At 39.2% G+C, this 27203-nt stretch overlaps 1 protein-coding gene across 9 annotated transcripts in view; it reads right to left on the reverse strand.

The window, feature by feature from the left end:
- Positions 1 to 27203, reverse strand: part of IQGAP2 (IQ motif containing GTPase activating protein 2) — a 116349-nt gene that overhangs the window by 38460 nt on the left and 50686 nt on the right. For 2 of the 9 annotated variants that reach the window (XM_085213689.1, XM_085213687.1), the window contains exons 3-13: positions 18393 to 18549; positions 17199 to 17276; positions 15420 to 15496; positions 10538 to 10605; positions 10052 to 10165; positions 7163 to 7344; positions 6450 to 6537; positions 5713 to 5876; positions 5096 to 5183; positions 2628 to 2788; positions 1946 to 2106 (exon numbers count right to left, since the gene is read on the reverse strand). In XM_085213689.1, coding sequence (XP_085069815.1) covers positions 1946 to 2106; positions 2628 to 2788; positions 5096 to 5183; positions 5713 to 5876; positions 6450 to 6537; positions 7163 to 7344; positions 10052 to 10165; positions 10538 to 10605; positions 15420 to 15496; positions 17199 to 17276; positions 18393 to 18549 — 1338 coding nt within the window. The remainder of the gene's footprint in view (positions 1 to 1945; positions 2107 to 2627; positions 2789 to 5095; positions 5184 to 5712; positions 5877 to 6449; positions 6538 to 7162; positions 7345 to 10051; positions 10166 to 10537; positions 10606 to 15419; positions 15497 to 17198; positions 17277 to 18392; positions 18550 to 27203) is intronic. The other 7 variants (XM_085213688.1, XM_085213690.1, XM_085213693.1 and 4 more) reach the window with 7 other exon arrangements.

Raw genomic sequence — 27203 nt, forward strand, 5'->3', positions numbered from 1 at the left:
TGGGCCATAGAAAGAGAGAAGTCATGAATAATGCTCCTCTACACCCAAATCAGTGTCTTCCAAGTACAGGCTTTGTAGCCTAAGTCAACGCTTTTTAGAAGGATCATAGACCAAGTCATGCTGGAAACCTTCACAGCACTTGTACATGCAAGTTAAATAATTTTAGTATTCCTGATTAAAATACTCAGTTGCCACCATGAGTCAGACGAAACACGTCTCCTATTTTCATCTGTGTCCTAAAATGAGTGGGTGCTAGGAAAATATATAAGAATTATTTCCTGCTCTGGTGTGTCCTCTCAGCATTCAGCAGACTACATTTAAGGATTTCCAAGTGGGAGGATGCACATTCACGTTTAATAGTTGTGAAAAGGTCTGCAATCCATTCATTTATTCACTCTATTTTGAAAACTTACAAAGTGCTTAGTAATGAGTTCCACTTATTAAATCTTTTGTAAGAAGGTGGTTCCTCAGGTAAGTATTAAACTTCATATGTCATAATCTCAATTTTTTTTTCTTTCTCATTTCAGATATCATAAGAAAATAACTAAATTTATGAGAACCTAGCAACTCCTAGTAACTTTCCCCACAACACATGCGATTTTGCAGGTCTATGTCATATTTCCACTGAAGATTTACATTCTAGGAAAGGCATTTCCTTAACAAATGCATGCCTTCCAGTAGAAAGCCACTGAGTATTTCCCTCACAGAAATTTCTCTAGCTCTACTTTACCTTTTACCTTTAGGCGTTGTGCAACTAAGTCTAAGCAACAGCCCAGATTTACATAATGGCACTGTAGCTTTATTTTATTCCTGAATCCAATTAATTCCCACTGTTTAATTTGTACTGATTGACAACTTTAACAGGCCGCAGTGCCATCAGTCAAAATCACTATCTTTGGACACTTTGGGGCCCATCTATCTATTTTCACAGTGTTGTTTCTCTTTCCCACCGGCTTTCCCTGACATGAGCAGAACCCAAGTGGAACACTAATTTTGCTCCACCTCACAGCATTCTGCCATTTCTCCAAGTCACTACAAATCCTTCCTTCCCTCAACCCCACAAACTAACCAGTTATTCCTATCCTGATGTGCTCTCCCTCCAGCGTAAAGGGCTGTTTTCACATTCATGTCCCCTGGTGAAGATCTTCAGTGACCAGGTCACTGCTGTCCCTTTTGCCTGATGACACCCTCCAACAGCACTCAGATTTCTACCACCCACAGCCAGGTGTTAAGAACCTGCCCACACCTCCACAGATATGGGCCTCAGGTCTTGCACAGGCCTCAGAGCTGCCTGATTATTATTATTATTTTTTTTTTGCAGATAAGCAAAGGAGTACAGCAGCAGCTCATGGCTGTGACAAGTCAGACATGTGGCAGTGCAAGCAGCTGGCAGCTAAGTGCAGGATTTACCTTAGCTTTGGGCATGCATGCGTGCCACAGTAACATACTCAGCTTTTTAGCAAGCGGGACTGTGCTACATTTTTTTGATTTCTGTAAATCTTGAATGAAAAAAATAGGGTTAGCATGGGTCCAAGGGGTCTCCTTGACCTTAAGGCATTAAGCACATTATCACATTCCAAAGATCCTCCACCAGTACTGTGAAGAGGTTACTGATTAACAGTTTCCAGCTACAGCTGGTATGTATGTTAGTCTCCACTAAAATTCTTGTCAGGTCTTAATGTTTGCTTTCTGAAAATACTTCCCTTCACCTTGCATAAGCTCTTACTCTCAAATATTTGAGGTTGTTGACGGCTTCCGCTTAGGGACTCTCAAGCAATTTGGTATTTGTTATGTTTTGCCCTATCAACATTTGACAGAGATAATCATCTTGCAGCCTTTTCAGCTTCGTAGCCACAGCACTGGACAGCCTGCCTAGTGAAATGCCTACTTATCCTTCTGCAGAGGTTGCCAAGTCTCCTCTAGACAAGACAAAATGAACTTTTACCGTTGCAAGTTTTCCTCTTCCAGATTATTGAAGCCAGTGCATGGATTTCTGAGGTGATTCCTTATCATTTGGATGTCCTTGTTTTCCAAGGCCTGGTTTAGCAACACAACAGCTGACAACATTTCTACTGCAACAGACAGTTCATCGTGTGCCAGGTAATTCTGTAGGATAATAATGTACCTCAAGTAAGGAAGCTAAATAAGCAGTGTAATGAATCTGAGTTACACAGTCCAGATACCATCAACGATGTGGACTTGATTTAGGACTGAAATGCTAAGATGTACCCTAGTCACAGACAGATCACATTAACACACCACTGTTAATCTCACTGTTTGCTACACATCCTTCGGACCCTTTGCCCCACAGTCCCATCTCTTCTGATCATAGTGCCATAGCAGGGGATTACTTTTCTATGCAATGTACAAACGGTTAGTCCTCAGTAAGCATGCAACAATTAAAAAAGTCCATTTGTTGCAACACAACAGCTCAGCCAGAGCAAAGTGTGTCAAGAAATGACTTTTGTGATTCGGTATTGCCAATTCAATTGAAAACAGTCATGCAATACACATAACACCATGGATAGAGAATTAAGTCTGATTTTACATGACAACATGCTATGTTTATGCTGTTCCACAGCTTGGCTATGTAACATCAGAGCAGGTCATAAGTGTTTCACTCTTACCACAGCATTCTGTTGGAGGTTGAACAGCTCAGTCTGATAGACAACAGCAGCAAATGAGTGAACAACAGGCAGCTGTGCCTCCGGTTTCATCAGTGCAACCAGTGTTTTACTAGGATCACAGTTACGAATTGCAGTATTGATATTGTCAACTGCTATAAGTTCTAGAGAACAGCAGGGAAAGAAAAACCTATTAATTTCTATATGCCATTTGCTTTTTTATGCAGTGTAAATGACAGGTTATCCAAAGAAAATCATTTTCTGTCATTGGAAAAAAGTATCAGATCAAGATAAACTGCTGAATGTCGCAAAATGTGTCTATTCAAAAATTTCCAGCAAATAATTGAATGGAGGACTACAAAAAGCTTCCGGACTTTTAGATATTAGGGATATTCTATGATACCTTTAATCCAAAGCAGGAATCTGACCTGTCCTCAGAGGCAGAAGGACAGAATGTCTCTCTGTTCTGCTCAGTTATGTCATCTCAATTACTCCAGTCCCACCTCAACCCAAACACTTGCTTCCTTGTGTTCTATTTCTTCCCTCACATCCTCCTTTCAGCAGAACCTAACTCAGCCATCTAGAGCAAGCCTGTCCTGCAACAATGACAAGTGTGACTCCTTTTTAGGAGGCCTGTTAGAAATCTGCTGGACAAGGTTGCTGGTGGGCTTTTCAATGGCTAAAGTGAGGGAAAAAAACACACGCAAATTCTTGTAGGCATTTGTGCCATCCCTTGTCCATTGAAGTCTAGAAGATTATTCTTCACAAGTACTACTATCTAGAAATGGTCCATAGCTCACATTTTTGTGTCAAACAAACCACCAGAGAGAATGCAATCCTTCTCAATCCCTGAACAGCTTCAACTTGGCTGAACGCACTTCAGGACATCTGAATACCAGCAGAAAAACACTTCCAACCTGGGGATCAACATAGGGATTCACAGCAGCCCAGCAACACTCTCAGCTTAGTCAGTGACTGTAATTGCACACCAGGAAGAGCCAATTCTGAGGAAACTCGAGCCAGAACACACCCTGGGAGATATTGCACAAGGTACCACCTTGGCCTTGCGCAAAGGGAAACAACTTTAAAGGTTAGAGTGCATATGGCAGAGTAAAGAATGACAATTATGTAAATGTCACTTCCATCAGCAAAATAATTCCCATTTCCTCTGCCTTATCTATTTTTTTTTACCCTCTTAGCCAGAGAATATTTTTAATCACTGCTGACTGCTGAAAGTCCATACAAGAGCGCTTGTGCAGCAGATACCATTCATCTTTCATATACGCAGCAACACTTATAAAGGATTAAGACTTTGAAAACCTCTAGGTAAGCAGGCCCATCTATACCAGCTCTTTGCCTGTCATTTCAATTGCTCTGAAGCATGGTTGGACAGGATCTTGTTATTCTCAAAGGCTTCCTTTTGGCTGCAGCCATGATTAGAGACAGCAAAGGCTCTCAAAGCTACTGCATGCACTCATGCTTCTTTAGAGAAAAGATAAGAGGCGAAGACTCAGAGTCCACAACAGAACTAAGTCAGTAACTAAGCTGTCAATTCCTAATTCATGAACTAAGCATGCAGATTGCAAAACACACACTAAGATGTTCACATTCTCCCCTACCCCCTTTTAAAACTAAACATGAGAAATGAGTCACTGTAGCTGCTTTTCACAGCTCACAATTTTCCTTCTAGCTTCCATAGCAAAGCAGCACCCCTTTAAAGAGGGGAGCACTGCTCATCATAGCTAACATTCGAGCTAACAAGTAAAGCCACGCTTCTGGCTTAGGTTGACCTTACTGTACCACCTTCAAGTTGCATTACAAAAGCAATCAGCCAGGATTCAAAGCACTGGAAATACAGAAAACAGCCACTAAGCCATGCTCAGATGTAGCATGAAATGACAGCAGTTTAACAGAGCAGAATCTCCTAGTAGAGAAGTTTTCAGTTAAACACAGCAATTCATGCACTGCAAATTTAGAACCCCCTTAGCTATATTTTTTAAAACTGTATCTTGTAGCCTTCGTATTGTGACATTCTCAGTCTAAGAACAGATCAGATTCAGATATGTGCATCTAAAAATGAGAATAATTTTCTTCAATGTGATTGCAAAATATTCTTCAATTTGATTGTTCTATTTTAATACTACAATGATGGTCATCACACCCACATAAGGATTAATGCTATTCAAGCCATCAAGCCATGCACTGTATGCAGTTTGTATTCAGCCAATGTGTTTTACCAGTAGCTTAAGTTATTCAAATAAAGATGTTAGCTACCTCAAGTAAAAAGAATATATCCGGTGTAGCACAGATTGGTGACTTGGCAGTTGTGACTCAGAACAGTTACAAAATAAAATGCACATGGTTTCAGATTAAGAAACTGAGTCTACATGCAAAGAATTGTGGATTGAATCAATAGTCTTAAAATAATTAAATGGCGATGCTAAAAAATGAGTATTAAAACAGTTACTCACTAAGCTTGTGAGCCTCAGCTTCCGCATTGGCAACACTAACTTCTTTCTGTATTTCACTTTTGTCGAGCATATTTGGAACCCCTGCTATCTAACATCAAAAAAATAAAAAATAAAAATAAATAAATAGATTTGATTATGCTTGTAAGCGTGTTGGGAGATAAGGGATAAAAACCCTCAATGGGATACTAGGATTTGAATATGTATTTGCTGAACAGTCAATATGAATATCACAGTACACATAATGTTAGTTTATCCCTGTGACTTTCTCCCTGAAATTCAATTCCACCAGTGCTTTGACTTGTTTGTCGTTCAGTTTTATCTTGTGTTGTATTCAAGTTTTAAAGATGAAATATAACAAGCATTACTGGGGCTTTCATGCCACATCTCAAATTTTTTTCTGATTTCTTAGTAAATACTTAAAAGTGCATTGTGCTCTTAGGAGCAAATGCAACTACTTTGGGATTGATTAGTACATCAGTTATTCTAAAACCTTGATAAAACTCTTTCTTAAGTGACATTGAAAGCTAAATATGGCAATTTCTCTCTGGTTTATACCAGCTTCAAAAAAAAAAAAAAGTCAGTAAAACTGATGCATAGTAGCCATTCTACTAAATTACCTGCATTTTCTGTTCTTTAGAATCACACAATTGCAATAGGTACCAAGAGGAATTTTGTGGCAGAACTTCAAGTAGGCTCAAAGCAGGACGGTTCAAACCTGCCATCAGTGCCACTTCATCTTGTCGGTCAATAGCCTCATTCACTTGGACTAAAGCCATGTGAACTGAAATGAAAACAATGCTTATAAAACAGCAAATACACAATTTTGGGGAAAAAAAAAAAAAAAGCCCATGGCTGTCAGCATCTCATTTTTAGTAAAAGACAGCCAGAGTGGCAGTCTCCAGCAGGGGATTATGTATTCGAAGATGAATTCTACCAAAAAAAAAAAAAAAAAAAAAAAAAAAGCTTCTGGCTCTGCATGAGCCCATGTGGGAGCAATTTAACCACAGCTAATGCAGCTAACTAATAGGTTACGAATATATCTCAAGTCTATATAGAAGAGGGGGTCAAAATTTACAGTATTCTGCACACAGAAGGAACTCAAATGTGAAGAAACAAAGCAGGCAAAAATGATTAGATTCTGAACTGAGAAATCCTTGTAGAAATACAAACAAACATTAGCCCCCAAAAGATTAGTAGAGAAAAAGCAGCAAGAAAACCTATTATAGACAGATAATATATTTTGTATGCTTTATAGGCTTCCACAGAAATATTGTTTGTTCCTGTGGGTTCAAGTCACGTTCAGCTGGAATCTGGTAGACCATGCACACTTCTGTGAGGATCCTGAATGGCTTACTGTTGATCTTATTGATATTGCCTTGAATCTCAGCTTGTGTCAGCAGTTCTTCATAGACATCTCTCTCCTCTTCAGAGATTGTGCCGTTCTAAGAAAACAAAATACTTAGCAATCAACAAAAATTTTGTGGGAGAACAGCCATTAGCAGGAGTCATTAAAATTGTATTGACTGAAATATTTGCTGAATGCACTTGTGAAGGAATTTGGTAACCACATGAACCTGCATACTATGATACGTAGCTGTGCAATATTTAAAGTGTTTTCTGGAAAGTACCCATATAACTACAGCATAACATTTTGCAGCAGTCAAGAACGTAAGCTCTCAAGTGAAAACGAAGCAAATACATCCACATTAAGGATCTGTGGAAGAGATCATATTTTATGTCCAAAAAAGGCATCACTTCTGTTTTTTGAACAGAAAACCTATTTTTTCCTTAAGGAATAGAGGAAAATGATATATATATATTATTTATTTATTTATTTTTAGATTTCCAGTGTTTTATCCTTTGGTCTAAGCTGAGCTTAGGTCAAAATTCATACTAACCGTATTCTTCTAGAATTGCCTGCCTGCTTGTTAGATCACCATTATTTATCCTAGTCCATTTCTTTTTTAATATTAACAATTAATTTAGCTTACTTCTCAAAGGATAATACTACAGCACGAAAAGCAACAAGAAGGAATATACATACTGTGAGGTCTAATAAAATACCACTACCTTAAGTCTTGCATTTGATTGTTTTCTCCTTTTAGCGTCAAAGAGCTCATTCTGATAGTCCTGAGCAAGTTCCTCATCCACATTCAGCAGCATTGCGTTTGGGTTCCTCAGAGTTGCAATGGTTTGCTCAGCTATTCCCTTCTCAATAGCTTCGTTAATTGCTATCACTGCAGCATGCACTAGAATTAGAAGTATAAACCAAGATTTTAGGAAGCAATTAAAACATTCAAATCATTCCTTGACCTCAGTCCTCTTTTTTAAAGGAGAAAGTGGATAACATGCTATATACAACAGAAATACAAATTCCTTTATTAATGGTGGAAAATCACTAATTAACAAGAATTCACTTAGTTTTTGTAGCAAGACAATAAAACAATTCCATTAAGTACAGAAGTAGTAGTAAAAGCATCCAAGAACTGTGCACTTATGACCATGACATTAACTGCAGCTTGTGCAACATTGTCCAGCTCCAGCCCATTCAGTCAGCTACTGCATGCAAGCTCTGTTCCTTCAACTCAGTCCCAGGACTGATACTCACATCACCACGGACACCTTCAGAGTACCAGGTTGGAAACCTTCTGCATCACACACTCCTCATATTCATTTAGTATTGATACTATGTTCTAGTTTATTTGAAATGATGGTTTAATATCTGTAAGACAGTTTCCATATTTCCCTTTGAACAATCCATCGTAATGCATTCCCTAAGCAGCAGCAACAGACGTACTCTATTCGCTCAGCAGCAGCTTGGGTAACACTCTGACAGCTGCCTGTTCCAAGTTTTCTTCTCCCAACTAGGAGCTGCTATTTTGTTGGTAGAATAAACGTGAGTTGAGTTTTGTTACTCAAGTTCTATGTCACTTAGAAGGCAATTACATGCAGCAATTGAAAGGATTTTCAGTCATTTCCTTTAGTTAAAGCTCCTTTGTGTCTGTAAAGCAACACTTAATGGGTATATATGATACTTAAGGATATGGTTTAGCAGTGGACTTGTTAAGTGGATGTCTGGACTTCATGATCTTAGAAGTATTCTCCAACACCTACATGATTACACAACTACTCAAAAGTATTGTTTAAAATAAGTATTTCTGAAAGATTTTATGCAGGAAAAAGAAAATTCAAACAGTGAAATTTGTGACCTAGAAAACATAGCTAAGAGTTTCCGAGCAGGGCACAACCCTACATGCCATGTCTAAAACTGTCCAAGAGGAATCTTCTCCTTTCCTAATCAACAATCTCCATGAGCAACTGGGGAAGACAGCGTCACAAACATAAAGGTTCCCTCCTCATATAACCTCCAAAGCTACATGACAGCAAACATCAAATGGAAAAATCTTCCCCAGGTGTTAGAAAGTTGCTCTAAAGCAGTTTTCTCCAGCTCAAGTCAGTACAACATTCTCTTCTAATGATAAGCAGCTGGCATGGAGGAGATGTAGAGAGCCACGCTGGTTTCTTTGACATTCAGCTCCATAAAGACCAAGATCTGCCTGAAGGGTCAAAGTGAAGATGCAAAGCCCTGCATCTAAAAATGCACAGAAAGGATGTAATCTCTCACAATATTGCATGAGAGGTCCCTCTAACAGAAGTGGAGCCAGTATCAAGTGGAAAACAGACGGTATCAAGATTGGGAAAGCTGTGAACTTGTGCTGGGGGATGTTGTGAACCAAGAGAAAAAATAAGAAGCATGACTGGACCTGCAGGAGCAGTCTGGAGGTACAAAATATGGTTATTTAGGAAAAAAGTCAGTTTTGAGAGCACTTGAGAGCACTCTTTGCAGACTGATTTGTACTATTGCTGACAGCATAGCAAAAGGCATTAGCAATTGTTTCACTTCCTATTTCTCCTTTTGCTCACTCCATTTCAGAAGCAGGGTGATAACCCTCCTGCAGCAGGACCTCCACATCAATCCTCGCTGATATGTGAGGGTTCCCACAGCAAATACTTCCTGTTCTGGGGGAGGGCATATTACTGACAGCACACTCCAGGCCTAAAGAGACATCAGGATCAGGAAACACTGATTTTCTATAAAGGGCTGGAAATTCTTCCAAAGTTAAAGGAAACTATACATAACACGCTATAAAAAGCTTTCAGAGAAGGAAGTTGCAGTCCTTTCATCATTAGGGAAGGAAGGAAGCTCACTGGAAAAAAAGTGTTTTGTCATCACTAAATCTCTGAAAGTTTGCTTAAAAAAAAAAAAAAAAACAAACAGAAAAACAAACCTTATTTCTAAAGAGAGTATTTTAAGATCTGGCTTTGCACAAGTGAACACAGCAATCAGCTGCAGTAAGCTGCAAAATATGTGATAAGGTGAATTAACACAAGGAAGCATGCTTTAAGTTCCTATCTGGAAACTTCGGCACACTAAATCAGAAATAAATTTGTTTCAATTATTTTGCTTTGTAAAATTTAGGAAAGCTGCACTAACACTTAATTATAAACACAGGGTATTCTGTTGTTGCTTGTTTTTCCTCAACTCAACGCACTCCTTTTCTGTATTGATACATTTTAATTTCAGTAGGTATGCTGTCTGGAGTAGCTCGTTGTACCCCTTCTGGAGTGGAGTCATCCACAAAACTCACTTCTTCAATTCTAGGTACCAAAACAATAAACACATGCAAAAGATGGAAAGAAGTGTTTGTTTCTGATAGTACTTCCTAAAATGCAGTGGACATGCATAAAAATATTTTCTGCTCATAAATGCAGATGGACAAGTAGCAAAAGATCTCGTAACATATACACAATGCGATGGTCAATGAAAACTTGACTGCATCCCTAATTACTTATCAAAAGATTATTGTATTTTGTATTGTATTGATGATCAGTATTTTGTTGGCATTCTTTCAGTTTATTCAGTAGAAAACAGAACCAAAACAAGAGCTTACTTACATGCAGCTTCATCAACTGATAATTCACTGGCCAGAATCCCACCAATTTTACTAAAAGATGGCATCTGTATACCATACTTCTCTAGCTCCTTTCGCATGTTGCTAATTTCTTCCTCTGTTCGAGTACAAAAGAAAAGAAATCATTAGAACAAAATCTGAGCAACATCATTGTGAATCACCATATCTACAAATACTAGTGCAATATTTATTTTATTGAAAGCAAATGTGATCAGGGGTTTTTAAGCAGCTTTTGTCCTTCTGTTCTGAAGAAATCTAAGATAGGTAAGTATTCTACACAAATTCACTCCCTTCTGCCTTTTAAAAACAGACATTTATTAAAAATAGCAAACTCCCACATATTTAATTAGGAGCTGCTCTGTACAACCCTAAGGGAGGAGAAAGACCGTAATGAAAAATATGTACAATGTTAGCAGATTTATGGCATGAGGGAGTTTCGTAGTACATGACTAGATGAGCAGTTTATTACCTGTGAAGTCTACTTTTCCCAGTAGGTCCTGAATTTGTGGCGCTAATCCTAGTTTGAACAGATATAAACTACAAAGGAAAAAACAAGCATTAGAAGACATTGGCGCGTTCACTTTTTATTCAAGAGCATGTTTCCTAGAATAACTGCCACTGTGAAGATTGTCCTTCAACATCTATCTTTCACGGAGGGGTACAGAACAAATTTATCTTCTCACTGTATTTTACTTGAAGTTTCAAAGAAAGATCTGTAAGACATAATGTCATTTTGTCTCAGATCACAGAGGAAGTGTGAACTAGTGATTGCTTTCCACTAAGGATTTCTAAAGGAGCTCAAGAGCTAATATATTTTAGCATATATTTTAGCATTACTTTGAGTCTATAATTGTTTTGACTTAAATTCATATATTCTTACAATTAGTAACTGAAGGCTACTAATATGCACTTAGCCCCTTTCAAGTATATTTGTGACGTTAACCAATTTGCTTTGGCAGAATGAAGTAAGTTTAATGTGAAAGTGCTCTCCACGAAAAAGTATTTTTGATTCAGTATAGTATGGGGAAAAAAAAAAAAAGCTGTACTTTTAATACCTAGAGCTGAAGTGTTATCTGAAAAATAGCTGAGTAAATTACATATTTTCCATGGTATCCTCCAAACATTAGGCAGAAATTTATTTAACAAAGACTGGGATATCTTTTATCAGTGAAACTCAATTAACAAAATAAAGCTTTGTGAACAGGGACCAACTATTAACAGGAGGATTTTAAAGAAGACTGAAATAATGTGTTCCTTCGACAGGATCATTTCGGATTTCTTATTCAAATTACTTCATCCAGATCTTTATACATTGCAGATGAGCACAGTGGTTTGGCATCTGTTTGCTGAAGGAGACATTTCCTTTTTGTTTCCATTTTTAACTTCTATTTTGTCTAATAGGAAATTGCAGGATGAGATTTCAAATCCAGTATTTGTAGTTGCCGTAATTGTTTCAGAGCACAAAGGATCAGCATTTCATCTTCCATGCTACTGCTCCTCTGCACTGTCACAACCTGGATGGATATACCAGCAGATCTCATCCAGACACGCTTTAGAGTGCTGCAGTTCTTCAAATCATTGCCATTGCCATTCTCACCTTTCAAAACAGTCTTAAATGCAAGATACTTACAACAGGATAAGGAAAGGCACATGACTACAATAATGAGCCAAGACCTTTCTTCACCCTCAGCTGCCAATCCCTTCTTGCAGGCTGATAAAGATATTCTACTGCAGGCTAAAGACAGGGCTAGAACCTTGGTTTAAGTGCTGGAGATCATACAGATGCATCAGCAATCACGGAAATCAGCACAGGGCTGATCAGCATTTTGGGGATAATCTCATTTGGGAGATGCAGAGAAAAAAAATGAGTGGTATGAACGAGAGACTCATGTTTTGGCTGTTCAAAGCTTCCAGGAGGATGCTGGGCCTTGAGTGTTACACTACTTTGCTTGGATAAGATTATTAACCACCAGGTGGTGCTGAAAATTTGAGTTCTGCAGGGAACACAAGGACAGTTTCGCTCTACGTTAAGGAGTAAGTTCACTCAAAACAACTTGTATAATGCTTTGTACATATAGCGTGATCCTTGGGGAACTCATATAAAATCAAAGTGGGAAGCTTGGGATTGAGAAGGCTGCATAGGAGGCAGTGGGAGGAGGGGGGATACGAAGGGAGAAAGAGCACTTCCCAGGTGAAGCCCCTCTTGCATCAAACCAATGCAGAGCTATAGTTCTGATTAACTGGAGACTCCTCAATCTTGTTTAAGCTTAGCTCATGTTTAGCATGCTGTAACAAACAAATCTGAAAATAACTTACGCTTTTATAAGCATATGCTTGTTATTCTATCTCTTCCTAGGAAAACATACATTTGAAACTGTCCAGCCTCAGAACTAGTTTGTTCAGAACATAGCAGCAATTTTCTTGTAAAGATAGTTTGAAAACTACTCGTTTTTAGGGAGTAGTGGAGACAGAAGAGTCAAAATCTGAATCATCACTACTTTGGAACAAGAATCATCATTAGCATGTACGTTTTACTGAGGGAGGTCTTTAACTCATTTAGACCAGGACCAAATCCAAAGCTTTCTTAAGAAAAACGGTGCAAAAAATGAGACTAATGCTTTTGTATTTTTAAGGCTGATTTAAGCATTTAAGTATCAACATGAAAAAGTAAGAGGGTAACAGTACTTAGCAGGAATCTAGAAATTGCTTGCTAAGTCACTCTTTCCTGGACAGATCAGGCTTGTTTCTGACAGAGCAAGTTGTTCCACATGCTCTAAGGGCAATGGTCTTAATTTCAGGCTTGAAGCAGAACATATCTCCAAAATATTTAAACAGTTTTGCTCTAGAATCATTTCCTGTCTCCACGCCCTCCATCTGCTCAAAGATCAGTGAAACCCAAATAGCTGAAGACTTTCATATGAAATATTAACATTTGGTTCCATTACATAGAGTAAAATCTTTTTCATTCTAATTAAAGAGGCAATTTTAAGCACTTATGCATACTGATCTTTTCAGGAAATTAACTTCGGAAAAAATCTTAACTGGAGATGGTTTTGGTTTTTTCATGTATGGGACTAAGACAAAATATCCTATCTGTGTTAAACTCCTGTAGCTTCATTGGGAAATTCAAGCTTCCTGTGTTGGGGTAATAACTTGGTAATAGCTAAGCAAGAATAGAAAGTAGGCCAGCCGCTTACCTCTCAGACAAAGTGCTTAACTTTTCTAGGTTACAAGCCCTTGAAATTTGAGCATGTGCTCCAAGATGTATCAGAATTTAGCACTTAAGCCCTGTGGTGATTTTCATACGGTGATCCAATTCATATGCAACAGATGGTAAGGGAAAATCCTTGCGTGCCATTTCTGCTTCTAGGTGCTGTGTGGCCAGACGCAAGAACTTTTCTAGGATCAGTGATCCCCATGCTGGCTTCCTTGCCAAGGATGCTCATACAGATCCAGGGAGCAGAATGGGGCAGAGGCAGGTGCTTGCTATGGAGCTGAGGGCAGGCAACAAGAGGGCAGTGGGAAGGGAAACAGAGCTGGATTCCTGCAGCTCAGTTCTCTAGACACCAGCCCAACTGCAAATGTTGCTGGTCTAGCAATACCCTGTCCTCAGTACTGCCATCTCCCTGGCTGTTTTCAGCACAGACTGCCTTTAATTCAGTACTGATACTGGAGTTTGAGTTGAGAGATGGTTACAACATGTTTTCTAGGAACACGTCTGTAAGTAAACAAAGCTCAGCAGTTGTTTCTTTGATTCCTACACTCTGTCATGGCAAAGCATCACAAGCAAAGCACGTTACAGAAATCTATTTCTAAAATAATAGCTCAGAAGCAAGGAATTACAGCTTTGTGCTGATATGCATTGAGGAAAAAATTCAAACAAGATAGACTTGGAAGGAAACTCAAACAACATGGACTGGCCCTGACAGGGACATAAATCCTGGGACAGCTAGGGAACAGAAATTCATACCAGAGGCCAATCCATTGCAGAATTCAATTTAAGAAGCAAAAAGTTATTGCAATTTCATAAACCAGGGAGATCTTATGAGATGCCTTGTTGTTCATGCAACATTCAAACCCACAATTGATGAAGCCTTTGCTCTGCAAGCACACACCTATTAGATCTCTCACCTTGTGCAAAACATCTGAGCTGGCCGTGACACCAGCAGGGGGAATGCAGCACAACCTCCCACCTTGGCAGTGACCATTACAGGCCCACATTTCTGCTGTAGAAAATCACCTCAGGCTTACACAAGACATTTGCTGGCAGAAGAGCCAGACCTGTGAGGACTGAGGCAAGTGTTGCCTCATATAGTCCTGGACAGTTAGCATTACAGCAGTCACAGCAATTTCAAATGGCAACACTTGTCAGAGCGAACAAAAATCATACAGCAAAGTTACTGAGTCTGAACTGCTAGCACTTGGGAGAAGATGAACTTTGGTGGTTTGCTGTATTTATTGGCAGAAAGTACACACAAGAGTGTAGGAGCATGAGCATAATTTCAAAGATTAGACTGTAAAAAAATTTAATAACAGCATGCACTGAGTGGCTCCTGACTTATATCCATGGGACAGCTGATGTGTCTTTGAGTGTCATTAAGAAAAAAAGTGAAGTTTTGGATATAAGTTACATACTAGGCTTGTGGAGGTGTAGTTAAAGTAATAAAAAGGTCTCCATGTGCAGGAAATGAGCTGGGAGAGCCATGGGAGGGAGGAGCTGCCTGCCCACACCTCTGCCTCTCGTAGCAGGGGTGGCATGAGGCAGATGTTCAGTGCTTTCAGTGTGAAACATCACAAGGAATTCCTTGCAGGAGGACAAAAAAAGACTTAAGCTCTACTTCAGTGATGAGGCTAAAGCCCTCCAAGATTTCACATTCAAAATTGAATTGCACAGAATTTCAAAAGCTTGGAAAACATTACATTTCCTATGAATGACTTAATAGCACAGTTATTATTTGTTCTACTTTGGGGCCAGAGGGATGCCAGTTCATTTTCACTCTGATCAGCACCTCTGTTTCCACAGTTATACTAATATTTTGTTAAGGGTTTTTTTTTTGTTTGTTTGTTTGTTTTAATTTAATTAATTATTGGCATGTATCATTTCAAAATAGATATGAAAAAATAAACCATTTTGTGAAGGTTATACACATTGAGTGGGATATTTGCATTAAATTCAGTAGTACTTCATTTTTTATTTTGGAAATTATTTGCTCAAGTTTTCCTTTAATGCCAGTGTTAAGACAGTGAACTTGTGAATTCTGATGGATTGTGACGTACTGGTTACACTAATGCTGTTCAAGACTTAGACACCTAAATTAGTCACTTTAGCTTTTACTTCCATCAGCAATTACCTTAAAGCATGAATGCAGTATATCATCCTAGGTATGTTTTTCCTATCGTAGACGTCTGTAGTCTCTGGATAAAAAATCTGAAAAAAAAAAAAGAAAAAAGAACAAAACAAAAAGAATATACAGTTAGAACGAAAGAAAGATAACTGGGCAGAAGAATAGCTAAAATGGGCTCCCTGCAGATCACTACCTTGGAATCACAGAAATTCAACTGTTATCTCTATACATTTATGAATAAAATCTCTTCTCATGCGATTTTAGCTTTATCTATTGTTTTCATAAGAAAGAATCTAATAGAGCTTGAAGTTTAATATTAAAATGCAAAGCAAGGAAGATAAGCAGACAGGATTTTGGCAAGACAGTTAGAAAAGGCTCTCTGGCAAAAGCTCAGGACATAGGATTTCTCCTCCTTCAGACTTCCAGAGTTTAGGACACAGTTATTTACTAGGTGGTTTTAGTTCACTTTTGCAAGACTTAACAATTCAAAAAACATCCAAATACCAAAACCCCCAGCACGACTAACAGAAAAAAATAAGTTCAGATGGAGGAGTGTAAAACAATTTAGCCAAGAAGTCACACTGTGAATTCCAGTTCTGGTTCTACTACTGATTTGTTCCTGGCCTTAGACCCAGTCACAAACCATGACTTCTCTGTGAAAACAAAAGGAAAGCCGTGGCTATCCATGTGAGCTGGCAGCACACTGCAGCTCAGGACTGGGGTACATTGGCCAGCAGAGTAAGACTGAGCTGGCCAGGAGCACGGTGCCTTCCTCATCACTTGCACACTGTGGCTTTGGGAGGGAGACATGGGAAATCTTCTGGCCACAGTTCTCCTCTGCAACAGAGACAAAAGCCTTGGAAGGAGAGGGAATCAGCCAGCTGAAGAGGAGACTCAGGCTTGCAAACACAGCTAAAAAACAGTTGACTTAGGAAAGGCATCTCCCTCTCAGTCTTCATCATGCCTCTGAGGGCAGTCAAAGGAGCTTATTTTTGCTTACAGGCTCCCACACAGGGAGCTGGTCCCACTTTGCAGTTCCCAGGCAGCCATCTGAGCATCCATGCTGTGCCCGGCCTTGCACAATGTGGGGCAGTCCCACACCGAGCACCCACCTGGGGCTGCTCCTCAGGCCTGCAGGTACCAAACCATGAGGGCAAGTGAAGTGAGTGTTTCCACACAGCCCCTTCTTAAAAAATTTTCATCCAAAGGAAGACTCACTGGTGCCCAGAAATAGCAGGAGAAAGGGAGATGAGAAGCGCAGACCCATGAGAAAGGAGGTAAGTGTGAAAGGTGACCCAAGAAAGCAGCTGGAGGAAGAAGAGCAGTACAGTCACACCGGGACGTACAGGGTCAGCCTGGAAACTGGGCAAAGGCAGAGAAACTACAACATATGTTAGGAGGAAGAGGCAGCAAAAGACATCAGAGGTAGCAACCAAAAGGAAGAAAAAGTTCTCCGGTTTTAACTCTACCACATTCAGGCCCCCACCAAGACTGTACTAACAGTACAGTTACAGCTAAAGCAGTACTAACAGTACAGTACAGCTAAAGCACCACTACTATCCCCCTCTAAGTCCCGAGATAAGCACCATGAGTATTCCCACCCATGGCACTCATCACCCACAGCACCAAGCACAAACCAAGCAGCATTACTTTCTCTTCAGATATGTGTCTAAACTGGCCCTCCCAGGAGGCTTACCGTACACGAGTTTAGACTTGGGCAGTTGAAAGGAGATATTACTGAGTCACTGCCTTGGTCCTGTTCCCTTGCTAAATTCAGATGCTTACCTTAGGCAGACCGATAGACTCCATCGCTCTTAGCCACTGCACGGTGTTATCAGTGTGCCGAAAATGAAGTCCTGATCTCTATGGGATACACAGGAGGAAGAGATGATAAAAACAATGCAAATCAAGTTCTCTAACTACCGATTGCTCTGCCGCTTCCCAGTTTTTATCCTAAAGCAATTTTCCCTCATTTGACCTGGAGATCCCAAGCATCATAGCTGCAATCCTGTTAATGAAGCAGCCTAACACATCAACAGACTCACTACGTCCAACTCATGGAATCATTAAGATTGAGAAAGACCATTAAGATCATCGAGTCCAACCATCAGCCCACCAGCACCATACCCACTAATCAAGTCCCTGCGTGCCACATTCACCCTTCTCTTGAAAAGCTCCAGGAATGGTGACTCCATCATCTTCCTAGGCAGCCTGTTCTAACACTTCACCAGTCAGAGTCACCATTTTTTTCCTAATATTCAACTCATGCTTTTATAAAAGATAAGCTAAATTTGAAACCAGTTCTGTGGATCTCAAGAGAAGCATTTAAACGTAACTATGATTCCTAACCATGATTCTATCAAGAACATGAAAGCAGAACAACTTAATTTATGAACTTCCAAACAACAAACAGTGATCACACCGCTAAAACTTAAACGTCTGAGTTTTTCCTGAGCCCTCTACAGACTGAAATAAAGCATTCAATAGAGTGGTCTTATGCTATGCATTTTTCTGTTACTCATAGTCTTGTAGTTAACGAACAGCTCACACATGTAGCAAGCCAAGCCTAATTACTTTGCTTTAGTGGTAAATTTGGTAACAAAAATAGATACAGATCTAACGAAGAGAATGTCCTTCCGTACAAGATTAATAAAATCAGAAATAGTTATCAAGTTTAATTATTGATTTTTTTTATTTATTTTTTGGCTCCTTTTCCTAATAAGGAATAATTGCATGAATTGCTCCGTTTCCTGGAGCCAGAAGTATAATTTGTTTGGCTTTAAAAACATTAAGTGTCACTAATACTGTTTTTCCTCTTATAAAATATTCCTAACTTTTCATACTGGCTTCTTAAGCGCTGTACATCTCCCATCTTATCTTGACAGGCTTACAAAAGAGACATAGAAAACGAACTAATCATGCTCATGGATCTTCAAGAGCTAGTCAATGGACAATTTTTTGAAAGTAGAAAGTTATTACCTTGTAACGTTCCTGCTTCACATCATAGATCTTTTTGTCTGACACCAGATTGGGGGCAAAGAATTTTGCAAGCTTAGCAAGATAAACACCGTTCCTTAAGCCTTCTTCCAGTTCAGTAGTAGGGGGCAGCTCTTCTTCCAAGCAGACCTCCATCCACCTATACAAAGACATTGTTTAAGAAATACTGTTATCTGCAGTTTCAGTGCATTTGATCTGACATCCTTCCCCAAAGACATCATACTTTTCAAGTCAGCACTCAACAATCACAGTCAGTAATGGGAATGAGCATATAGGCAGAAAGAGAAAATACTCATATTCATTAACAAAGCAGATCAAAACAATTAGAGTCCTATTCGCACTGCATGCTAAGGACCAATCAATAACCAAACAAAAGCTTTAATGTGTCCCCCCGAGGATGTCTAATTTATTTTATTTTCATACTGCTGTGTAAAGATCTTCTGAGCAATCCTAGGCTTTTAAGTAGGTAGTGATTTGTCCTGAAACCAGAAGAAATCACAGAGTGCTGTGTATTACTGGTGCTCCCATTTTAGGAAGACTAAAAGGTTATGTTGAATGATGAGGGCATCAAAGCCAGCAACGCAAGGGGTTGTCTTGGTTCCCAATGCCTAGGGGTGCTGAATTCAAGGCAAATTCAGCATCTTATCATTCTCCTGTACCAGGCAGCAGCCCTTCATCTCCACTCATGACACCTGGTATCATTGCTGATGGAAGGATCTGAGCTTTTCATTGAAACAGCCTATCTGAGCTCTGTCCAGCAAGGTCTTGGCTGAAACATTTCCACTACTCATCAGTGGAAAGTGCTTCTTGTTCAACATCTTTCAAGGTGAAAAAGTTATTTTTTTTAGATTTAGGTATGACACTAGACAGAAAACAGTCAATATATAGCCAGTTCAGAAGGTCTTTAAAAGACAAAACCATTTTATCCTGTACATTTATACTGCATAGAAAAGAAATACTGCTATCAAAGTATTCTGGAAAGGATTACCATCATAATCACTGCACCAGAAGTTCCTTGCATTGGTGGCCTAAGTGTTCTGGCCCTGTAATTGTATTCTCATTTCTAGTAGCTAGCATTAGAAGAGTTTTAAATCCGTTTTGTTTCCTCCTTTTTTCTTTTTCCCTTTAGTATCTTAGTATCTTCAGTTATGTTCTTTGCTAATATGATGATATTAGTTTGCCTTTCTGTCACTAAGGCAGGCTCGCGGTATGCTGTGCAAGACAGCATTACAAATCTGAACTCACTCTTGTGGATGTGATGCTAGAAACCAGAAAGCGGAATCCAGGCTGAAAATGAGCCAGTTTTTCCTGACTACATCATTTTGTTTCACATTAAAACTCAAGACAAATGACCTATTCCATTACACTTTTGGATTTGTTACAAGACATATGAAAGTTGTTTCAGTGAAGCACAGACTACCCAAATAGCTCTTCAGGAAACCACCAGCCATAATTCTTGGCAATATCACACAGAGTTGGATGTCACTGGGGAAATTGTAGTTTGCAGCACAAAAGCTGCTTTGGTAAGAAGGATTGTAACACTGAGACACATTTCTGCTCTGTTCTGCATTGCACACTCATATGTTATGGTTCTATGCAGAGGATTCCAACAGTCATCTTTATTAATGATGTTTTATAGAATGAATAAATGTGCATATTAAGGCATAACATAATGTGCTTTAGGTAGGGAAGCACCTTTAAGGTCATTTTGTTCCAACTCCCTGCTATAGGCAGGGACACCTCCCTCTAGACCAAGTTGCTCAAAACCCCATCCAGGTTGGCCTTGAATGCTTCCAGAGGGGGACATCCACAGCCTCACTGGGCAGCCTGTTCCAGTGTCTCATCACCCTCAAGTAAAGAATTTCTTTCTAAAAACATAACATTTGTCTTCTTCAACACAGGGGAAGGAATAAAAAGCATACGTCTACTATTCCTACATTATTTCCTAAAACACATTTTCTGGAAGTATGGCCCTGACAGCAGGAGGAGCATGCTGAGAAATAAAAGGGAGGTAGTCACCACAAGCTACAGCTGATCCTGTTGTCCACTAAGCCATCTCCAGTGATGGAAACTGTACACCCCACAACAGCACTCTGCACATTTCATCAGATCCTTTGCACCTCTGAACTCCAACTTTCTTGTCAAGACACAATCCATTACTGTTGATGAGGCAGAGAAAATTATGCATTTTGGTGGTTTTGGTCTGGACAGTAGAGAGTTTGTATAAAATATATTCCCCAGGCTCTAAATGAAGTGCTGATACAAGGTGGAAGCTGCTCTTTCACTTAATTTAAATAATGGGAAGTCTGAAAAAAGAATCTGTTTTGTATTCATTTCCTGCATGGTGACAAGCCCAAGTATGGAACCATCTTGTTCTGGAAAGTGAGGCTGCCCTCAGCAATTCAGTGAGTGAATGCAACATAAAGAAAAATCTGAAAACTATATGAGGAAGCAGTGAAAACAGAAAAAACAGATAATCAAAAATACAGTTGTCCATCCACCAGGTACAGATAAATATGAGTAGTCTTTTCAGAGAGAGAAACTTAGTAATTCAATGGGAAAAAGGAGAAAGTAGAGACAGGTAAGTGGAATATACCTGAATATATATATATATTACAAGCTTATATCCACTTGTAGCTAAAAATCTTTAAATTATATTAATCCCAGAAAAACACTCTCCCAGGTCAGCAACAGGACAAGTATCTTAGAGCCTTTTGGGACACAGTAGAGAAGATAGTTATGATCAAGTTACATATAAGACAAGTTTTGTTGATGTTTGGAAGCTGCAGAACTTATTCACCACAGGAACTACAGTGAATCCCTGCAATATGCAAACACTGAGTTTCAGTTGTGCTGCTCAACTGTTAGTCTCTGCTTGTGTATACTGAAACATGTGCAGCACCTATTTGCAGTTGTTGCTACTACAATAGTTCTGTTCTTGGTGCACCAATTCTGTTAAAAAGTAACTGCACTTCTCAACAGAACAAAGTATTACTTGCAAGGCTACGAAGTTCTGCTTTTCAAGATGTAGTTTGGGAAGTTTATGAAAGTTATAATACGATGTGGTGTAACAGCAAGAGTAGGCTATAGTGAAAAAACAGAAATCCCTTCAACTTCTGTTTTCGAAGAAAACAGATAGTATCTACCTGACAATAAGGATTTATAGGTTCCTTTGGAGTAATTTATTTTTTCTTTAGACTGAAAAAGAGCCAGCATTGCCTTTGGCTCTCCCACTGTTTTCCTGAGCACACGGTTCTGCAGCATCAGCATTAGATTTAAAGTCGGTCACAGGAGCTGTTCCACAAAAAAAAAAAAAAAAAAAAAAAGAAAAAAAGAAAAAGAAAAGGTTAATACCACAGCTATACCAGAGGAGAGTGTCTATAACTCAGCAGTATGCAGTGTACTTTTCTCCAGTATGAAGCTTGTGGAGTGACAGTAGTATAGCTATCAAATATGTACAGTCCTTTTCTGTAGTGCAAACCCAAACTACTACTGTGTTTTTAACAACCATAAATGGCAAATGCATGTCACAGAAAGATACCTTCATGGTGAATACAACAGTTGACTTGGTCACTAGTCAACAGCTACACCCAAACCCCAATCTGTGGTGGAGGAACAAAAAGCGGTATCAGGAAACAGACTGAAGTGTGTAATGTTGCTGAAGTTGTGGAACAGCATCACCAAAAATTAGACTATCATTTAAATATTCCTGCAGTGCTAAGCATGCTTGTTTTGTTCTTAGTTTGGTTTCAAATGTATGAACAGACGTTTTCCTGAGAAAAGACACTGGATCTTAAATAAGTATAAAAAACTACGCCAGTAAGCAAAGCCAACCGCCTTTTAATTTCTTTTCACTCCAACAGTTGTCAACACTGATTTGCCTTAAAAAAGCTAAAAGAAAGAAAGACCTGATCAATGGAAATAGGCCTCCAGAACCATAAATTCAGTATTGCAGAGCCAGCCAGGAGTGAGTATTGAGGTACAGGAGGTACAGTTTCCATTTTCTCTGCTCAGTTCTGTTTTTTTTGTTTTGTTTTGTTTTTTTTCTCTTTTGGCAGTCTGAGGCAGAGAGATTCAGCAGTGAACTTTTGGCAAGGTAACAATGATTTCTTCTGTGCCAGACCTATGAACAGTAAACAGCATACTACTCATCAGGAGACTCCAGTCTCCGGATTCAAGCATAGAAAACAGCAGCAGCGTAACAAGATCAGACCTGCACTTTAAAAGAAAGAAAAATAAATAAATAAAAAAATTGAATCTCATTCAAGGCAAGGGTCAAGGGAACTACACCAGTTATGAAGTTGTCATTGGCAATCTGTGCGGTCAGCAAAACACACACTGCTGGCTGAGGGACTTGAAACGCTTAAGCTAATGCTCAGCAGAGAGTACATCGTACAACCTGCCCAAAGCCCATTGCATTTGGCACCTGCTGGATACAGCAACAGAATTTATACTTGCACTACCCTTCTCTCTTGGTTTTACGCTGCAAGATGTGGATCCAAGGACACCAGGTTTGTATCTCCTGAGAAGCAGAGGCAAGGCACCAGAGCCAAGCCTCAAAACACTATATGCTGCTATGAAAAAGGCATAGTGAAAACAAGGTAAAAACAAGTTACCACTTATTTACTATTTCCCTGACTCACAGTCACAGTCTTTCAATCTGCTCTTGCACACGCGTATCAAAAGGAAGTAGAAGTTTTCAGCCAGCACTTATTCTAAAGCCGTCTCATTCCGCAGAAAGGATGACAGTCACATTACTAGAAAAGGACAAAAAGTAACCACCAGTCCCAAAGCAAAATGTTAGGCTCCCACATTATAAGTAAAAATCCCTCCATTTCAGACATTTATCTTAAATAAGGGATTTGCAGATATTTAGAAATACACAGTAGCCTGAACCATGAGAATTGGAACATCTCAAATGCTACATTATGCCTCTAGTTTCTGAATCTAAACATTTGCTAAGAAATCTCTGCTCTTAATTCTTCGCTTTTGTTCCCCAGTGCAGAAAGTGGTGGGTTTTCTGGTTTTTATTTATTTTTACTAACAGTCCTCTAAATACTGTTTCTAAAAGGATGCTGACAGTGGCAGAAGAGAGCTCGGTGCATTCTGTGGCTGAGCAAAGTAGCCAACCAGGTATCTTAGAAAAAGATTGTTTCACAAACAGCTACGTGCTATTTCCAGAACAAAAAACGTTCAAAACTTACAGTGACTCAATGAAAGGCAGTACAGACAATTCAAATAGTATCTTAACAAGTATGAGTTTTACCAAATAATTGCACTGGCTTGTAGGCTTCCCTTAGAGATTGTGCAGAGCAGTGACATATCAGAGAGAACAGAAGCTAAAAGAATAGCTTTTTTTTTTTCCAGCTCTTTTCTCACACTGGCGCATACAGTCCCAAATCTTAGTCACAGCTGGAAGCTTTGGCTCAAGTTAGAGGTACTGCTCTGTGCTGATAACTTACCACTGGAACCAGACATGTTGGTAACATGGTTTAAAACTGAGTCTGTAGATTCCTACTCCAGCGACAGTCTCCATTGAGTCTCAAGTTTTATCAGCTCCAGAAATACAATATGAGAATAGGTGAGTTACTGAAGCAGCATGGAGAGGGAAGTCATGATGCAGGCTACTACGTTTCTCTAGTAGTACATACAAAATATAACATGATGCAATATTACAGGGGATATTGTGACTCGTACAAGACCTCAGAACTTCATCTCAACATGTAAAACGACTATCAAATTCTATAGCAAGAGATTTTATATTAAATAATACAAAATTTTCAGATTTTTAATATTTTTGCCCCCTCCACAAATCTTTGTGTATCCCCTGATCTTCAACTGCTTTAAGATTTAGCAGCATCACAACTTATTTTTATGATTAAGACATGTATTATTTAACCCAGGAGGATATTGACTTCCAGCAAGAGCTACACTGAAAACTATGAAAAACCTGTATATATATTTGTCATGCATACGTATTAAAATGGTATGGATCTCACTGTACAGAACTGCATTCAGGTTGCTACAATATTCATCTCCCTGATCAAAGTCCTCCAGATGAAGGTCATTCAATTTAGATGAGTAGAAACAAGATACTGCGACAAATTGCTCATGTGGTTTGGCACACTAAAAAAATAGTAAATCATTTCAGCAACATTTTTCCACACCAGATTTCTGCTACCATAGAAACACCATCATATTTACAAAATAATCTTAAAGGTGTTATAAAAATCTGGTTCACAAGATGGCAGTGCAGATACTATTTGTTATTATAATCTGGTTTATTTCACAAGACCCTTATGTGGGTTAATCAGTGATTAGAGTCCACAAGGCAACCTGCTGCTCAGGAAACCTGTGCTGAAACCTGTGGAGCAGTGACATGGCCCCAGGGCCAGCACAGTCTACTTGGCATCCAGCAGCAGCCAAGTCCTGTTTACTTAGCTCTTTTAAGGTGAAAAAATCCTTACTCTCCAGCAAGCAGTCTACAACCCTACAATCTTATGTGCAACGGCATGGCAATCAGAACAGGCTTTGTTTTGCTGCCTCTTCTGTTTGTAGTGACATTAAGATTTAGCGCTGCATATCAGCCACAAATGTGACAACTACTCTATGAGATAACACAGTGAGAAGGGCCAGTACCAACAAAACTCGGGCTGGTGATCACACAGCTGCTTTGCCTTATTGCCCAGCTCCTGGCCCAGCAGCAGGCTGCCAGGGCTGGGTACAGGCACTGAAGAGATAGGAAGGAAAGTGGAAAAGCGTCACCAGATGCATTTCTTCAGAGGAAAGCCCAACTTACACTTATTAACCGAAGGAACAGTACTCTAAGGTTACTTGACCAAATGAAGTAAAATATTAAGTTGGAGATTGGTCTTCTCCCAAGGATACTGTAAGATGTGCACAATGAAAATAACAGCTCAGACTCTCATGTTTCATAAAACTCCAGAGTCAAACCCTGTTTTAAAAGCAATTTCTGCAACAAGCAACAACACAAATTCACCAGTTGCCCAGTGGCCCCTGGAAGCATCATTTCAGAGGAATGGAAGTCTCAAATAATTTTAATTAAATTTCAGGTAGCACAGACTGAAGTTCCAAAGCAAGTCTCACATGTAAAAACAAAGAGTCCATCTCCAGCCTTACAAGGCAAGCAGAACTTTTATCTGAAAATATGGGAAGACCAACTCAGCACATGGATTTATCAAAACTTAGTATTTTACCATTCTGCATAGACATTGATTTAATAAACAAAAGCTAGCACAGGAATAAATAAAAAACAGTAGTGTTTGTTGGTATGGAAGAGTTGCCAAAAAATAAAAATAAAAGTCAGTCCGAACATACATTCGATTAAGAAAAACACTGAGGTCTCAGACACCAGGACTATAGTTTAGACTTGTATACTGTACTGTCTTTCTATATACTTTTGCATTTTTTCCTTGTTTCCTATGTTCAGTACAGCTGTAGTGGGGCAATACACTAATGCACCGTGTCAAAACCAAAACAAGTATGTGTTATTTCATGTTTTTCAATTTTAAGAAGTTTTTTTTTCCTGGCATGACTTAATGGCCACTCAAGCAATCATCTTGAGGAGAAAAGTAGTGGAATTTTGATTTGCAGCACAAGATATGCTCCTTTGCAAGCCATGAACACATTACAGGAGTGCAACCAACAATGGCTGCTTCATATAACTCTCAACTTCTACATCATACAAGAGACCTTCTAGTCTTAAGAACAAGTAACTAAGTCTTTACTCAACATTTGTGCTCTCACAGCAATAATTAGTATCTGAACGCACAGAAAAACAGCTGTAGTCCCTACAAAGCATACTATACGAGAATGATTTTGATGAAGCCTCTCAAGATGAACCAAACCTGACCATAAAGAAGCTAGCATTTTTGTTCACCCTCTCTCAAGTTCCAGTGCATCACCAGCTGTGCTTTTTATAGCAACTGTCATCACTAACCACTTGTGGAATGGTGGCTAAGAGACCACCAGAATAGCATGATTGTCTTTGCATGCAGTCAGATGTGTCTTCCATGTATTAGAGTCTAGCTGTACAGAGGGATATGCTATGACCTTTCTTTCCAGGTAAGCAGACAGGCGTGAACACTATGACTATAACCAACATGTTCCTAGGATAGAAAAGTCAACCAGCAAAGTAACTTCACAACATGTTCACTATGACAGATTTTATGTAGTACACGTGCTAAAATCAGGCCTGTCATTCAAAAATAGCAGTAGAAATGTGCAGATTTGCAGGTAGAGTTGTGTATTTACTTGGATTAACAAGCTGGGATAGCAGAAGTGCCCTCTTGGATGTGTAGGCTAAAGAACATGCCTAGTGCTATGCATGAGGCAGAACAGGAAACCCAACTCAAACACGGCAAGATCCAGGGTTATCTCTGGATCAGTTCAATTCCACTGGTTCTAATTCAGATATCAGTATTTTACTGTCCAACATCTGACAAACATTACTTTGAAAATAACTAGCAGCAAGTATGCAGGTACAAAGATCATAAAGAAGACCAAGAAATACAGCTACTAGACATGCAGCTGGGACCTATAAAAAAGTGCAGGACAGCAGCCAAGTAAGAATTAAGAGACATGGATGGGAGAACAAGATGTTAAAGAAGTGAAAAGACTGAAAGAGTCAGCTTGTGAAAAGCTGAACTGTTACTAAAAGCATTTATTGTTATGTAAACACTACAAAACAGCAGTAATTAGAGGGAGTTTGCTAAGTTCGAACTTTGTCTCCTGTCAAAAAGAAACATAAGATACAGGAACAAAATTAAAGCC

The sequence above is a fragment of the Meleagris gallopavo genome, chromosome Z (genome assembly GCF_905368555.1).
Source record: "Meleagris gallopavo chromosome Z, MGAL_WU_HG_1.1, whole genome shotgun sequence".
Taxonomy (NCBI): Eukaryota; Metazoa; Chordata; class Aves; order Galliformes; family Phasianidae; genus Meleagris; species Meleagris gallopavo.